Genomic DNA, 17,638 nt, shown 5'->3' on the forward strand with positions numbered 1-17,638 from the left:
TTGCTGTAAAGACTAAGTTTCATTTTATTTTTTCTAAGAAACAAAAATCATCGCAATCTTGCACTAATGAACTGATTATTGCTTTCTTCAAAAAACATTCCAAAAAAACATAATCGGGATACTTGTGTTCTAAAAAAAGGTATTTAAAAGAATGGTCTCGACCGAAAACATCACCCGTTCCTTTTCTCCACAGATGCTGCCTGACCTGCCGAGTGACTCCAGCACTTTGTGTCTTATCTGCAAGGCACGGGGGAGACTGGCGTACATGTCCACCCTTCGCACCCTGTAGGCACTGAACTGCCTGGGGGGTGGGGGGAGTTTGTGGTGTAGTTACTGCCAGGTCTGGTCTCCAGGTGAGAACTGCCTGCCTGCCGGTGGGGGCAGTTTGTGGCGCAGTTACTGCCAGGTCTGGTCCCCAGGTGATGATTTGAGAGCAGGGTTTGTACCACTAAATCCACAGGCAGATTTAGTGTGGTCTTGGTTTATAATACAAAAAAAGGATAAAAATGGCTAGAATTGCACTTGTTAATCATACTTCAATTAAATTATACTAAAACGCAGTTTGTGTTAAAATACTTGTGTGGGGGGTTCTCCAGCGACAGTCGGTGTTGGTCTCGGTGGTCCCGTCCCCATGTGAGGGGAGGGGGGCACAGGGTCTGTCTCCGTTACATGACGTCTACAAAGAACTCGCTGGGGTTCCCCATGGCCATGTGGAAGGACTGACGGCTGGCAGTCAGCTCGGGAGGTACAGAGCCGAGGTCCCGGACGGGAGGAGCTCCAGGGGGCACGGTGGAGGGGGGCTGAGGCACCATCATCACCATCAGGGGGTTGTACTGCAGGGGGACGCCGGGCGGTGGAAAGGCGTGTACGGGAGCTGAGTGGTGGGAGCGTACGCTGCCCACGGCAGAGTGGTGGTGGCTGCGGTGGCTCAACTCGCTGATGGGGCCAGAGCGCTCGCTGGCGGCTCCGTCCCTCCGCACGCCGCTCCGTGTCGACACCTCCGACTCACTGCCGCTGCCCGACTTGGACTCCACCGCCTTGCCGTCCTTGTCCTTCAATCCCCGCCGCTCACTCTCACTGCGGTTAGACCCGCTGCTCCGGCTTCCTGCAACTGCACGGGGGGGGGGGGGGGGGGGGGGTTAGCTGTGTCCATTCACCCTCCCCGTCACTGCTGGCTGTTCCCCCCACCAGATCCCTACCTCCCCCCTCCCCTGTGCTGGCTGCCCCACTCTCCCTTCACCCCCTCACCTATACTATGCTGGCGTTCTCCCCCAACCCCGCTCCCCATTATGTGCTGGCTATCCCCTCTCCCCCTCCACCCCTCCCCAGGAAGCCCCCCTCCCCGTTCCCTGCTCACCTTCACTGTGCTGCCGTTCTCCCCCAACCCCGCTCCCCATAATTGTGCTGGATATCCCCTCCATCCCTCCCCAGGAAGCCCCCCTCCCTCGTTCCCTGCTCACCTTCACTGTGCTGGCTGCCGGCACTACCGCCTCCACCATAGCTGTAGGTGGTGAGTTCGTGGTAGCTGGGCGGCTGTGCAGAGTAGGGGTGGGGTGGCGGGTAGGGGTACTGGAAGGAGTGCATGATAGGCCAGGGGGTGGTGGCGGGGTGTGGAAGGGGGGCCAGTGTATCCTGGTCAGAGGCACCACTCGAGCCGTCGTTGTCGTTCAGCGACAGGTTGGCCAGATCTGCAGAGAGGACAAAGGCAGTTAGTGCCGCGCATCTAGTCGAGCACTGCAGCTCTCGCCCACTCGCTGGTGAGTGCGAGGGAACTGCAGCAGCTGGTGGACACCGAAGATAGACACAAAATGCAGAGTATTCCTTGCCCGAGATCAGCCCAGTCTCTCCCAGTCTCACACTCACAATTCTCGCAGCCGCTGAAGTCGCCGAAGATGTAGTAGCACTGCTCGGAGAAGGTGATCTTGTTGACGGTGTGGCGAATGAAACCGGCCTTCAGCAGGTTGCTGGCGTACTTCCTCGCCTCCCTGCGATCCTGGAAGCCCTCGATGTGGTGGTAGAGCCAGTCCACCACGTCAGAACCTGCCAAAGACAGTTCACTTTAGTTCATTCCCACGTGTGCCGAGGTACAGTGACAAGCTTTTGTTGCGTCAGCAGTTAAACAATCCAGCCATTTTACAGTGTTGTTAGGATGATTATGCATGATTAGGGAATAATATTTTGTGCAAGATAATGTCCAATTAAAGATAGTCTGAGGGTCACCAAAGCGGTAGATAGTAGTTCGACACCGCTCTCTGGTTGTGGTGGGATGGTTCAGTTGCCTGATAACAGCCGGGAAGAAACTGTCCCTGAATTTGGAAGTGTGCGTTTTCACACTTCTATAGTTTTTGCCTGATGGGAGAGGTGGGAAGAGGGAGTGACCGGGGGTGAGACTGGTCCTTGATTCTGCTGCTGGTCTTGCCGAGGCAGCGTGAGGTGTAGATGGAGTCAATAGAAGTGAGGTTGGTTTGTGTGACGGTCTGGGCAACCTGTGTGGAATATGCTTCACCTGAAGGGATATTTTGTCATTTGCCATCGATATCGAGCTAAATCCTAGGCAGGTTGTGAATTGGAGACACAATGTATATGTTTGCTTAAAGATGCAGCTCGGAAACACCCTTCTGCCCATCGAGTCGGTGCCGGCTAGTTTAGCTTGGCATCCTGATCGGTACAGAAACAATTCTCTTACCTAAAAAGGCATTGGGGATGGTGATCTTCAACCACATGCGGTCCCGAACCTCGAGGCCAGACTCTGGTGAGGCCATGGCCTTGGCTACCGACATCATGTCCGTGTGGATCGACAGGTTAAAGTCATCGAACCCTGCGAGAGATGGGGGGAAGGGATTGGACAGAGATCAGAGTCATCTACTATCCTGGTCACATTCAGACACCACAATATCCATCAACGAAGAATAAATCAGGTAAACGCCCAGAGACTGTCTTTAGTCGCACTAAGGATTATGCTTTTTGCTATCTACAGATACCCATCAGATCTCTGTAGTCAGGGCAGCATGGTGGCACAGCGATGGAGTTGCTGCCTCAACACACCAGAGACCCCGGTTCAATCCCGACTATGGGTGACGTCTGTACATTCGCTCCATGACCTGCGTGGGGGTTTTCCCAGTTGCCTCCCACACTCTAAAGACATGCAGGTTTGTAGGTGAATTGGCTTCTGTAAATTGGCCCCAGTGTGTAGGATAGAGCTGGTGTAAGGGGGTGTGTCAGGATTGAACCCGGCTCTCTGGCGGCGTTAGACAGTCTTGTGGCCTTTTGTTCTTGAGTCCTTGCTCAGGGAGAGAATTGTTTGTGTGATGTGTACCTCTATATCCTCCCTACATCTACTAAGTTGACCCGGTGATGGAGAATTGTGGCACAGAAGCAGACTCTTCAACCCATCAAGTCCGTGTTCACCACCAACCTTCTGTAAAAACTGTCCTTAGTGTGTAGCGTAGAGCTAGTGTACAGTGTGATCACTGGACGGCACAGACGCGTTGGGCTGAAGGGCCTGTTTCCGCACTGTGTCAAGTAAACCCAACCAGCAGGGACATGTTTTTCGTCCAAAGGCGTTTTGCTCGGTGGGCCGAAGGGACTGTTTCCACGCTGTATCTCTATAAACGAATATTGTCCCTCTCCCCTTCCTGCCGTAGCGGTAGAGTTGCTGCCCCACTGCCCCACAGACCCGGGTTCGATCCCGGCTACGGGTGCTGTCTGTACGGAGTTTGTACACTCTCCCCGTGAGTTTTCTCAGAGATCTTCGGTTTCCTCCCACACTCCAAAGACGTGCAGGTTTGTCGGTTAATTGGCTTGGGTATAAACCTAAATTGTCCCTGGTGTGTAGGGTCATGCTACTGTGCGGGGATTGCTGGTTGGTGTGGACTTGGTGGGCCGAAGGGCCTGATTCTGTGCCGTATCACCAAAATTAAAAACCGAAACTAAAGCAGTGGCAGCGGCAGTGGCAGCGGCAGGGAGTGACTTACGCTCGGTTTCGGTGATGGAGCTGCTGGAAGTAATAGTGCTCATGGATGAACTGGCACCGTAAGCTGGGTAGGCTCCCGTCAGCGCCACTGAATGGGAAACCCAGGCCGCTGGGTCAATGGGCCTGATGGGCTCATCTACGGAAAGAGGCACAGAGAATCTCAGTGAGGGAAGGGCACCTGTAGAGAGGAGAGGGTGGGGGGAGACAAGTGGAAGCACACAGGAAGAACAATGATCAACACTGGAGCTCACCAAAGGTTGCGACTGAAGCATGCAGCGACGTACCGCAGATACGCGGGCCTTTCCCCACTCCCCACCCACACTGGGCCCTGCACTGTGCATGTCACACACACACACACACGCACACACACACAGGGACAGGGGGATCCCACACCTTGTCCTAATTCAGCATCACGTCACAGGACAAGGACCTCCCATCTCAGGAACAGTTTCTTCCCTAGCCTTCAGACAGCCCTTCCATAAGCTGGAGCAGTCCCTTTCACCTCGACCCCATTGCACACATTGGACTGTGTCTCTGGAACTGATGCGCTACAATGCTGAGAACTATATTCTGCACTCCGTATCTTCCCCTTTGCTCTACCTATTGTACCCACGTTTGATTTGCTCTTCTCCCCTCTCCCAATCGGGCAAGAGGTACAGAAGTGTGAAAACGTACACCTCCAGATTCAAGGACAGTTTCTTTCCGGCTGTTATCAGGCAACTGAATCATCCTACCACAACAGCAGTCCTGAACTACTATCTACCTCATTGGTGTCCCAGCATACTCAACCTCTCCCAATAACGTGTTTTGCATTGTACCACGGCACACAGGACAATGAAATGAAACCTAGAGATTTATCCAATTTGTAAGAGCTTTATTCTAATCTGCGCTGTCCCTCCCTGGGAGTTTGTGACGGGATGGTGCTGTACTGAGCTTCCTCTGCTCTGGGAATGTTTGATAGGGCAGTCTGTATCTAAAGCCACACTGAGACTGCCTCTGGAGTATTTACCAGCATAATGCAGTGAGATTTGATTAGAATCTACCCCGTGCATGCACTATCGTGGGAACGTTTGATGGGACGGAGCAGGTTATGCTTAGATCTGTATCTAAATCACGCTTCCTCTGACTTGATGCCATAGTTAAGTCTCCTAACGTTCTGAACTCAGGCCATTAAAATGTCACCTACACATAAGCCACCAATAAAACCCGACTGGGATAGCACGGAACATTCTGCTCTTTAATGGCAGTGAAAAGTTAAGTCTCCTGACAGCTGGTGCGATACTTACTTCTGGGCAATGTAAAATAACCCTGAGGCGATGGGTCCCAGCACTTGGCAACTGTTAAAATGATTGGCCTTAAAACAGGAAAAGCACACAGATTACCGGCGAACACAGTACAGAGCCACCAACACAACACAAAGCACGAGAGGGAGGCCAAGAACAGGTCACGCACTTACACATTCAGATGTGAAACCTGCCACAATCAGGTTCAGCCACTCCACAATACCACTAACAGTTACTCTTAGACACTTTGATAGGTGATAGGAGCAGAATTAGGCTATTTGGCCCACCAACTCTGCCATTCAATCATGGCTGATCTATCTCTCCCTCCTAACCCTAATCCTAATAAAATTCTTAAGGGGTTGGACAGGCTAGATGCAGGAAGATTGTTCCCGATGTTGGGGAAGTCCAGAACAAGGGGTTACAGTTTAAGGATAAGGGGGAAATCTTTTAGGACCGAGATGAGAAAAAAAAATTTACACAGAGAGTGGTGAATCTGTGGAATTCTCTGCCACAGAAGGTAGTTGAGGCCAGTTCATTGGCTATATTTAAGAGGGAGTTAGATGTGACCCATGTGGCTAAAGAGATCAAGGGGTATGGAGAGAAGGCAGGGATGGGATTCTGAGTTGGATGATCAGCCATGATCATATCGAATGCAGGCTCAAAGGTCCAAATGGCCTACTCCTGAACCTATTTTCTATGTTTCTAACCCCATTCTCCTGCCTTCTCCCCATAACCCCCGACACCCGTACTAACCAAGAATCCAGCTATCTCTGACTTTAAAATATCTCTGACTTTGCCTCCACAGCCTTCTGTGGCAATGAATTCTACAGAACCCTCTGACTAAAGAAATTCCTCATCATCTCCTTCCTAAAGGAACATCCTTTCATTATGAGGCTGTGACCTCTGGTCCTAGACTCTCCCACTAGTGGAAACATCCTCTCCACATCCACTCTATCCGGGCCTTTCATTATTCTGTAAGTTTCAATGAGGTCCCCCCTCAACCTAAACTCCAGCCAGTATAGGCCCAGTGCTGTCAAACGCTCATCATGTTAACCCACTCATTGTGTGAGAAGGAACTGCAGATGCTGGTTTAAACCAAAGATAAGACACAAAAAATTGCAGGAACTCAGCGGGACAGGCAGCATCTCCGGAGAGAAGGAATGGGTGACATTTCAGCTCGACTGACTGAAGAAGTGTTTTGACTGAGTCTGATCTCATTTAAAGTCATCTCTTCTGTCTGGACATTATCTATTTTCTCTCCGCTCCCTGCATATCCATGAGCCAATCCAATACCCTCTTAAACGACACTATCGTACCTGCCTCCACCACCACCCCAGGCAGAGTGTTCCAGGCACCCACCACCCCATGTGATAAACCGGCCCCGCACATCTCCTTTGAACTTTCCCCCTCTGACAAACGCACACCTCCAGATTCAGGGACAGTTTCTTCTGAACTGTTATCAGGCAACTAAACCGTCCTCTCACCAACTAGAGAGCAGTCCTGAAGAAAGGGCTCGTCCCATTACTTCTCTCCAGAGACGCTGCCTGTCCCGCTGAGTTACTCCAGCATTTTGTGTCTATCTACAATCCACTTTGATTAAAGATAGTCCAGTAGACTTTACTCTGCACTACACGTCATTCCGTTATAATGTCTGAACCATCCTATACCAACTAGAGAGCAGTCAGTCCTCACGTCCCATCTACCCCATTGGAGACCCTCGGACGGCCTTTATCCTGTATCTGTGGACAGCTTGACTGTAATCGTGGAGTATTTACTGTGGCTGGGCAGTAAGCAACAAAAAGAGTCTCAGTAGATGTGAGTAACATGGTGAACTACACTAGATGTTGCTACAGTACGTGACAAATAACTAAACGGACTGTGAAGCTGTACCCTCCAGCGGGCACCACTTACCCAGGCTTGTGCACGATCTCCCGGAGAACCCGCACAGCATCATCATTGCTCATGTTCTCAAAGTTGATGTCGTTCACCTGCGGAGGGAGGGGGGAGGGGGGCAAGAAGAAACGGGTGTGAGTGCGGGAGGACATATCCTGCCCCACCCTCACACACCTGGAGCGCGTGGACTGGACTTTGTAAAATCCATCAATGTCATTGTAAAATAAAACTGACAGTGGAGTTAACAGCTAAATTAGCAGCACAGCATTCCGAACCCTTCGAAAACAAGAGGCAGTGCGTGCGTCAGATGACTGAGAAAGTCTAACTCTGTTCACATCGTTCCATGGGAAAGTGTCGCTTGGTTGAGCAATAGTTGGGTAGACCACCCTGAATAAAACACTGTCGTCTGAATGCGGTTTTGTTTAGCTTAGAGATACTGTGCAGAAACAGGCCCTTCGGCCCACCGAGCCCACACTGACCAGCGATCCCCGCAAATAACACTGCCCTGCACACACTAGGGACAGTTTAAACTTCTACCAAGTATACAACCTCTAGCCAATTAACCTACGAACCTGGACGTCTTTGGAGTTTCGGAGGAAACCAAAGATCCCAGAGAAAACTCAAGCAGTCATGGACATCAACTCTACCACTGTGCCACCGTGACGGGGTGATATGTCGAACACAACAACGGCATAGATAGGGGAGACAGAACCTTTCTTACGGTGTAAAAAATAATAACTTGTCCTGCGCATCTCCATTGAACTTTCCCCCCTCTCAGCTTATAGCTAGGGCCTCTAATGTTGCACATTGACACTCTGGGGGGAGAGAGCGTGACCCATCTAGTTACCTGTAGCAGCATGTCGCCAGGTTCGATCCTCCCATCCGCTGCCACTGCTCCACCTTTCATGATGGAGCCGATGTAGATCCCTCCGTCACCTCGCTCGTTGCTCTGACCAACGATACTGATGCCCAAGAAGTTGTACTTCTCTGTAGATGGTGGAACACAAGAGTCATAGAGTGACACACAGTGGCCCAACTTGCCCACGTTGACCAACATGTCCCCTCTACACTAATCCCACATGCCTGGGTTTGGCTGCAAACCTGTCCTATCCATGTACCTACTAGTAAGAAAGAACTGCAGATGCCGGAAAAATCAAAGGTCGACACGAAGGGCTGGAGTAACTCAGTGGGTCAGGCAGCCTCTCCGGAGAGAAGGAACGGGTGACGTTTCAGGTCAAGACCCGAAATGTTACCCATTCCTTCTCTCCAGGATGGTGCCTGACCCACTGAGTTACTCCAGCATTTTGTGTCTACTGTCCATGTACCTGTCTGGTTCTTAAATCTTACACCCACCACATTCTGTGTGGCAACGTCGCCCCTCAGATTCCTATTAAATCTTTTCCCCTTTAACCTATGTCCACTGGTCCTCGATTCCCCTACTCTGGGCAAGTGGAGCTGTCCATCTTCCCGATCTATTCCTCTCAAGACTTTACACACCTCATCCTCCTGCGCTCCAAGTCCCAGCCTACTCAACTCAACCTCTCCCTATAACTCAGGCCCTCGAGTCCTGACACAATCTTCGCTGGACACTTGCCAGCTTGACAACATCTCAATTCTTGACAGCGCCGTCTCGATTATCTGGGCACCGAGAGGCGTTCAAACAGACTTGCACAAGACATTGGTGAGGACACACTTGTACAGAGCAGGTCCACCACTGATTTACCGACACCCTCAGTTCCAGGGTCTTTCTGGATTTTCCGTTTTGCCGGGCTAACAGACGTCATGGCCTCACAGAGAGGAATCCAAGGGTCCGTCTCGGCCGCTGTATTGTCCGAGACAGTGGGCTATGAGAATGGATCTGCCGGCTTACACCGTAGACACAAAACGCTGGAGTAACTCAGCGGGTCCAGCAGCATCTCTGGAGAAAAGGAATAGGTGATATTTCAGCTCGGAATTGAAACATCACCTATTTTTATTCTCCAAAGATGCTGCTGCTGTCCTGCTGCGAGTTACTCCAGCGTTTTTGTGTCTATCTTTGGTACAATCCAGCATCCGCGGACCAAGACTGGACTTGTCAGTCATGGAGGACTCGCTGCAGCGATCGTTCACTTACCCATGTTTAGTGTAACTGTGATGATGTTAAGGGACATGGTGGAATCCGTCACGCTGCTGAACGACGAGGCCTGCAAAGGGTTCAAAGAAATCCAAGATGGTCACGCTAGAGGCAGCTGAAACCCATCCACACTCCACTCCATGCCCACCTACAACACCAGCCTTCCAGCACATCATTCACACAGATTAAAAGTGCTGGAGAAACTCAGCGGGTGCAGCAGCATCTATGGAGCGAAGGAAATAGGCAACGTTTCGGGCCGAAACCCTTGGGTTTCGGCCCGAAACGTTGCCTATTTCCTTCGCTCCATAGATGCTGCTGCACCCGCTGAGTTTCTCCAGCACTTTTGTCGACCTTCGATTTTCCAGCATCTGCACAGTTCCTTCTTAAACTCTTATTCGCAAAGATCAGTTCAGTTTACAGACCCCATGCGGAAACAGGCCCTTCAGCCCACTGAGTCCGCGCCGACCAGCGATCCCTGCACACTAGGGACAATTTTACATTTCCACCGAACCAATTAACCTGCAAACCTGTACGGGAATAATGGAGATGGGCCGAATGGCCCAATTCTCCTCCTATGACATGTGATCCCATGGACAGTAGGAGACATTACAGTCAGGCCGATTGCTCTTCTCATTAGGGTGCAGCGGTAGAGATGCTGCCTTACAGCGCCAGAGACACGGGTTCGATCCCCGCACACTAACACTATCCTACACACGCTTGGGACAATTTGCATTTACACAAAGCCAATTAACCTACAAACCTGCACGTCTTTGGAGTGCGGGAGGAAACCTAGACAGGTCACAACTCCACACAGACAGTGCCGGACGGAAGGCAACAACTCTATCGTTGCGCCACTGTACTTTTGATTCACGGGGCGTCTGTGCGGTGGTCTTACCCGCTCGAGACGAGGGGGCCGCTGCTTCCGCCTGCGTCGGTGACGTTTCAGGATCCGGGACGTGTTGCTTTGTTCGGTGGAGCTGCTGAACCTGGGGAGAGGAGAGAAGCTCAAACAAGGTGCGGAAACTCCCACCAACCCACTCGCAGAATCCCACCGTAGACACAAAATGCTGGAGTAACTCAGCGCGCGGGACAGGCAGCGTCCATGGAGAGAAGGAATGGGCGACGTTTCGGGTCGAGACCCCAAAGATGCTGCCTCATCCTCTCAGCCACTCCAGCATTTTGTGTCTACCTTTGGTTTTACCAGCTTCTGCAGTTCCTTCCCACTCATATAATGGCACCGTCTCTCTCTCTCTATCTCCACCCACCCCAAGCACACTAAGGGTTGCCACGGCAAACTTTTCTGATTTACATCCATGTTCCAGCAGTTTTTCCTTCCCTCATTCATTGCTTCCTACTTATTCATTCTCAGAACTAGCTTAGAAATACTACATGGAAACAGGCCCTTCAGCCCACTGAGTCCGCACCGACCCCTGAACAGTAACACTATCCCACACACACCACGGACAATTTACACTTATACCAAGACGATTTACCTACAAATCTGTACGTCTTTGGAGTGTGGGAGGAAATCAAAGATCTCTGAGAAAATCCACGTGGTCATGTGCAGGACGTACAAACTCCATACAGAGAGTGTCCATAGTTGGGATCGAAATCCATTGAAACATACAACCAAAGAGCAGTGCTGGAACTACTATCTCCCTCTTTGGTGACCCTCGGACTATTCTTGATCGGACTTTGCTGACGTTACCTTGCACTAAACGTATCTCTATACACTGTGAATGGTTCGATTGTAATCATGTGTTGTCTTTCTGCTGAAGGCAGACACAAAATGCTGGAGTAACTCAGTGGGACAGGCAGCACCTCTGGAGAGAAGGAATGGGTGGCGTTTCGGGTCGAGACCCGTATTCAGACTAGGATAGCACGCAACAAAAGCTTTTCACTCGACCTTGGTACCCGTGACAATAATCTAAACTGAACACTGAATAATGAAAGGCCTAGATAGACATTGTGAGGTCTACCTGCTGGCTGCATCATCCTCGTCTGAATCACAGAAACTGGTGGTTTCCAGCTCGCTGCTGAGAAGTGTGGACGAACTCTCGTAGCCTGCAAGATGGCGTTCCATCTTTGGGTGGCCGTTAACCCTCGGACCTGACGGGGAGGCAGAACATCGTAGCTGTATTACTGAACAGTGATTAAGAGTAGTTTAGTTTAGGGATACAGCGAGGCCCACTGAGTCCGCACCAACCAGCGATCTCCGCACAGTAACACTAGCCTACACACACTAAGGACAATTTTACACTTATACCAAGCCAATTAACAATTTCTTTCCCCCCATCCTTTGGTCTTACCGTGCTCCATACTCTCTCTCCTCCGCGGTTTCTCTCTCCGCGACAGGACCACCGACTCTGTCTCCGTCTCATTGTCCAAATTCTCCCGGCTGCCGGTGACGTTGGCACTGTGGGATAAGTTTGCTTTAGTTTAGAGAGACAGGGCCCATCGGCCCACCAAAGCCTCGCTGGCCAGCGATTGTCCGTACACTTGTACTATCCCACACACACCAGGGGCGATTCACAAATAATACCAAGCCAATTAGTCTACAAAACTATACATCGTTGGAGGTTACACAAAAAAGCTGGAGAAACTCAGCGGGTGCAGCAGCATCTATGGAGCGAAGGAAATAGGCAACGTTTTGGCCCGAAACGTTGCCTATTTCCTTCGCTCCATAGATGCTGCTGCACCCGCTGAGTTTCTCCAGCTTTTTTGTGTAACCTTCGATTCTCCAGCATCTGCAGTTCCTTCTTAAACACTATACATCTTTGGAATTTAGTTTAGTTTAGAGATACAGTGGGGTGGAAGATTGCAACCTTCACGTGGCCCGCCCTGTTTCGACTAATGCAATCAGCTCGACGTGCACAAACGGAAGATCAAATAGAACAAGTTGTCCAACAACTTTAGGCTGTGCACGCCACACAAAAGAAGAAGAGGAGATACAGTGTGGAAACAGGCCCTTCGGCCCACCGAGTCCGTGCCGACCAGCGATCCCCACATATAAACACCATCCTACACGCTCCAGGGACAATTTACACTTATACCAAGCCAATTAACCTACAAACCTGTACTTCTGTGGAGTGTGGGAGGAAAACAAAGATCACGGAGCAAACCCACAGGTGTCACAGGGAGAGAGCACTCGTAGTCAGGATTGAAGGCGGGTTCACTGGTGCTGTAAGCTGCAAACACGGCACGGGACCTGCAGTTCCTTGTTTCTACGTGTGTTGTTCGGAGTTTATTTGGAGGTTGCAGCCTCCCTTCCCACCTAGAGCCCAGCTAGCAAAGTTCCTTCCTCCAACTGGAGGAGCTTCCCGGAAAAAACCCCACGCAGGTCACGGGGAGAACGTACAGACAGCGCCCCGTAGTCAGGATGGAAACTGTGAGGCAGCAGCTTGACCTCTGCTTTACTCGAATGGTAACAGTTTCCGTGTGTTGCTGCCACGGTTAATAAAAGGACTGGTTCACTCACTGGAAGGACGGGGGCCTGGAGTCTCCTATTCCGCCCGTGCGTTCTATCGGTGGGGCCACCTCCACCACGCTGCTGGCTGGGTGAGTGGCGGCTTCAGACTGCGAGCCGTCAGCAGACACAAGCTGTGGGAACAGAAGAGAGACAAGGCTAGGTGGTAAACAATGGCCACAGGTTACAATGCCAGCAGGCTAGGTGTGAATAAGAATTAAGGGCATGTCCCACTTTCTCTCCCTTTTTTACTCGTGGACATTTTTCATCATGCTAGAAAAAACGCCCCGACCTACTTGATGCCACAAGTACCTACGGCTAGCATCACGACCTACCCACGACCATGCTGCGAGTACGAGTCATGGGCAAACTCTGCAGAGGTTGTGAAAGTGGGACAGGGCCTTTAGTTAAGCCAGCATCTTTCTGGTCACATTCCTCACGGAAGCAACCGTGCCAGCAATCCCCAGCCGTCCTCCGCCAACTAAACCCATCCTCAGTTCCCAGTAAAGGAAGGGAAATTTGCAGACATTAAGATTCATCCTTGTCGCGGGCGGCCATGCTATAAAACTAAGGAGGAGGCCATTCAGCCCGTCATGCCCAGCTGCCAACAATGTGCAATCTCATTCTGCTGGTCTTGGTCCAGGCTATAATTTAGAGACACAGCCCGGAAACAGGCCCTTCGGCCCACCATGTCCGTGCCAGCCAGTACACTAGCTCGATCCTGTAGATTAGGGACAATTTACAGAAGCCAATTAACCTACAAACTTCCAAGTCTTTGGGGAAACCTGAACACCCACATGGTCACAGGGAGAACATCCAAACTCCTTACAGGTGTTGCTGCCTTACAGCGGCAGTGACCCAGGTTGGATCCTGACCACAGGTGCTGTCTCTACGGAGTTTGCACGTTCTCCCCGTGACTGCGTGTGTTTTCTCCGAGTCCTCCCACATTTCAAGGACGTGCGGGTTTGTTGGTTCATTGGCTTCTGTAAGTTGTGCCTGGTGTGTGGGGTTGAACTAGTGTACGCGTGATCATCGGTCGGCAGGGACTGGGTGTGTTTCCACACTGTGTCTCTACAGTCTCTTCCCGTTTGACAGCCCAGCGCTCAGCATTGTGACAAAGAACAGTGCAGCGGCACATCTATACGACGATACTGAGCAAACAGCTTCCTGTAATAGACACAAAACTCAGCAGGTAAGGAAGCATTCTGGGGAGAAGCAACGGGTGACATTTCAGGTTGAGACTTTCCTTCGAACGTCACCCATTCCTTCTCTCCGGAGACGCTGCCCGTCCCACTGAGTTACTCCAGCATTTTGTGTCAATCTTCGGTTGAAACCAGCATCTGCGGTTCCTTCCTACAGCTTCCTGTAATAACCCAACCATTACAATAGACGGCAGCTCCAAAACACCACGCACCACTTGTGTTCTCCAGCAGCTGGTTCCCATCGGAGGGACGATTGTTTCCTTAATTACCTTCCCAAAGGAAACAACTCGCACAGGCATTCAGCCACGACGACTAATAACTGGCCCTGCTGATTTAACCCCTTGAAAAACTGCTCTACCAACAGACTCGTCAGCTAACGGGGAGAGGGACACTGAAAGCTGCAGCCATGGCCCTCAACACTCGAGGGAGGAGTGACTGCACAGGTCACTTTAGACTGTACAGGCCATTCTGCCTCAGAGGGCGGTGAGGCCTGTTCTCTGGATACTTTCAAGAGAGAGCTAGATAGGGCTCTTAAAGATAGCGGAGTCATAGAAACATAGAAAATAGGTGCAGGAGGAGGCCATTCGGCCCTTCAAGCCAGCACCGCTATTCATTGTGATCATGGCTGATCGTCCCCAATCAATGACCCGTGCCTGCTTTCTCCCCATATCCCTCGACTCCACCAGCCCCCAGAGCTCTATCTAACTCTCTCTTAAATCCATCCAGTGACTTGGCCTCCACTGCCCTCTGTGGCAGGGAATTCCATAAATTCACAACTCTCTGGGTGAAAAAGTATTTTTAAGTCTTAAATTACCTCCCCCTTATTCTAAGAATAAGATTCTAAGATTCTTATTCTAAGAGTCGGGGGATATGTGGAGAAGGCAGGAATGGGGAACTGATTGGGGATGATCAGCCGTGATCACATTGAATGGCGGTGCTGGCTCGAAGGGCCGAATGGCCTACTCCTGCACCTATTGTCTATTGTCAGCCCACTGAGTCCATGCCGACCAGTGATCACCCCACACACTAGCCCCCCCCCTCCCCCCAAATACATGGGCACAGAGGCTGCAAAACACAAGGATGGGAGGATCTAAATAAAAACCCATCACAGTAACGACTTCTCACCCAGGACACCACTCTGCCGTTGAAACAGGGCAACTTGGCGTTGTCATCAGAGATCTCTTCCTTCACAACACTGTAAAGCACAAGAGTTCAGAGTTAAATGATGTTACCCAAGAGCTGACAATCTAGAGACACAAATAAAATGTGGGTGGGAGAGGCAAGGAGTTAATACTTTGGTATTTTATAACTCTAGATGTATTGTATCTGAAATTATGCATCAAAGTGGTTGTTCGTATGTGAAAACCCTACAAAGATTTATTTTATTTAATTCACATGTGTAATCAATAATGTTTTATTATTAATGTTTAAAGTGTCCTTCCTAGCTGTCACTGTATGTCATGTTGGCACTTGCGGGTCGGAGCACCAAGGCAAATTCCTTGTATGTGAATACTTGGCCAATAAACGTACTCATTCATTAACAGAATGTCAATGTTCCGTTGTCAATACATACGACAATCAAACACACTTGACTCTAGGACAGGGAACCGGGGGGGGGGGGGGGGGGAACGGACGAAACGGAGAACTTTGTTCTTTAACAACTTTCAGTCACAATGGTGAAGCGCCCCATGCTGTCATTGTTATAATGTAGGATATCCGACGACAATCTTACACACACCAAGGGGCGGGCAAGGGTAGCCCACTCATACCCACCACCCAGGCACGGTGGCACAACGGTAGAGTTGCTGCCTCACAGCACCAGGGACCCGGGTTCGATCCCAACTACGGGTGCTGTCTGTACGGAGATCGCACGCTCTCCCTGTGACCACGGGGGTTTTCTCCGGGCGCTCCGGTTTCCTCCCACAATCCAAAGACGCGAGGGTTTGCAGGTAAATTGGCTTCTGTAAATTGTCCCGAGTGCGTGGGATTGAACTAGTTTACGGGTGACCGCTGGTCAGTGCTGATAAATACTTGGGACAATTTACAATTTTTATTGAAACCAATTAACCTACAAACCTGCAATGCCTTTGGAGTGCGGGAAGAAACCGGAGCACCCGGAGAAAACCCATGTGGTCACGGGGAGAACGTACAAACTCCGTACAGACCCGCAGTCAGGATGGAACTCGGGTCTCTGGTGCTGTAAGGCAGCAATATCGCTGTGATACTGTGCCACCCAATCTCTGCCATCTCCCCCCTTTCCCCCCTCGCGTTACTCCGCACACCGTCACTCCATTTTCCTTTGCCACTGGGAGGTTTGCCCTCCACTCTCTCCTCTTTGACCTTCTCTGGAACATCCTCAAATCCTAAATCCCCTTCCAGTGTTTTCAATCAGTCCCTTAATTATTCCTGGTTCAGTGCATGTCTTCTCATGCCTCTCTCACACAAAGCTCCCGAGATCAAAGGCGCTTTAGAAATGCAAATATTTCTCGTTAAATCTCCCACGGAGTGGGAGGTGGAGTCCGGCTTCATCTACAGATAGAATTACTACGAAGATGGAAAGCTTTGTCCCATCATCCCTGCCCCATGCTTCCCTTCAGATTGTAAATGCTGGAATTCCTGCTCTTGAAGACAGAAACAAGGAATATTTGACCTCCAGCTGTTTTTGCTCCAGATCGCAACAACTGCAGTCTCCTGTATCTCCGATTCCCACTCCCCATCACTATCCCTGACTCCTTTAATCACTGGAACTGCAGATCCTGGTTTACACCAAAGACACACAAAATGCTGGAGGCAGCATCTCTGGAGAGAAGGAATGGGCGACTTATTTTGGTACATGTTGACAATAAAAGTCTCTTGTCTCGTCTTGTCTCTTGTGTTTATTTGGAGTTTTACAGTAGTGTGTTCTGTTGTGCTGCTATAAGTAAGGACTTCATTCTTTTGTTTCATATATGACAATAAATCTCTCTTGCCACTTGAGAATTAACCGTTTCTCTGTCCACAGATGTTTGTGTGACCCGCTGAGTATTTCCTGCATTTTCTGTTTTTAGTCAGGGGTTAGGATCAGCAGAATTTCAACTCTTTGCAACCTCCAAATACGAAGGTTTAGCGTTGAGAGATACAGTGTGGTAACAAGCCCTTCGGTCACCGGTTCACATCAGTTCTGTTATCCTACATTCCCATGCACTCCCTACACACGAGGGACAAGTTACAGAGGGCCGAATAATCTACAAACCAAAGATCATATATCACACTCAGCGAAAAAGACGTGGTACGGTCATGGGCAGATTCATGGGTAATTTAAGGCCCCATTTCTGTAACCGGCTTCCGTCTACGCACCAAAGATCCCGTAGCGGAGCAAAGCGGAACAGTGTGTGTTAATACATTAAAATTCTGACAATGAGAAGATTTTTACTAAATGATTTTTATTTTTACGAGGATGTTTCCATAACCGGCTTCTGTCTCAGCAACGTTGATTACACTGCGAGTCGGGTCGGGTGGGGTCCGGTTACTGAAATGGATGAAAAAAAGGCCCACGTTCCACTCCGTTGCGTTGAGTACTACACGTCAGCCCATTGCATTTAGCAGGAGTAGTCTATAGGATCTTTGCTACAAACCTGCAAGTCTTTGGAATGTGGGAGTAAACCTGAGCATCTAGAGCAAACCCACGCGATCACGGGGAGGTTGAAAACTCCGCATGTGGCCAGGATG

General features: G+C 50.4%; 1 protein-coding gene across 2 annotated transcripts in view; it reads right to left on the bottom strand.

The window, feature by feature from the left end:
* The window catches only part of dvl2 (dishevelled segment polarity protein 2), a 28,863-nt gene continuing 11,225 nt past the window's right edge, over positions 1-17,638 (bottom strand). The window contains exons 2-15 of one of the 2 annotated variants that reach the window (XM_055630744.1): positions 15,056-15,125; positions 12,741-12,862; positions 11,572-11,678; positions 11,242-11,371; positions 10,158-10,248; positions 9,263-9,332; positions 7,997-8,136; positions 7,168-7,244; positions 5,260-5,327; positions 3,975-4,109; positions 2,687-2,818; positions 1,864-2,040; positions 1,461-1,688; positions 1-1,105 (exon numbers count right to left, since the gene is read on the bottom strand). In XM_055630744.1, coding sequence (XP_055486719.1) covers positions 666-1,105; positions 1,461-1,688; positions 1,864-2,040; positions 2,687-2,818; positions 3,975-4,109; positions 5,260-5,327; positions 7,168-7,244; positions 7,997-8,136; positions 9,263-9,332; positions 10,158-10,248; positions 11,242-11,371; positions 11,572-11,678; positions 12,741-12,862; positions 15,056-15,125 — 1,987 coding nt within the window. In that variant the 3' untranslated portion in view covers positions 1-665. Of the gene's footprint in view, positions 1,106-1,460; positions 1,689-1,863; positions 2,041-2,686; positions 2,819-3,974; positions 4,152-5,259; positions 5,328-7,167; positions 7,245-7,996; positions 8,137-9,262; positions 9,333-10,157; positions 10,249-11,241; positions 11,372-11,571; positions 11,679-12,740; positions 12,863-15,055; positions 15,126-17,638 lie in introns of both variants that reach the window. The other variant, XM_055630743.1, reaches the window with a different exon arrangement.

Source organism: Leucoraja erinacea, unplaced genomic scaffold (genome assembly GCF_028641065.1).
Source record: "Leucoraja erinacea ecotype New England unplaced genomic scaffold, Leri_hhj_1 Leri_51C, whole genome shotgun sequence".
Lineage (NCBI taxonomy): Eukaryota > Metazoa > Chordata > Chondrichthyes > Rajiformes > Rajidae > Leucoraja > Leucoraja erinaceus.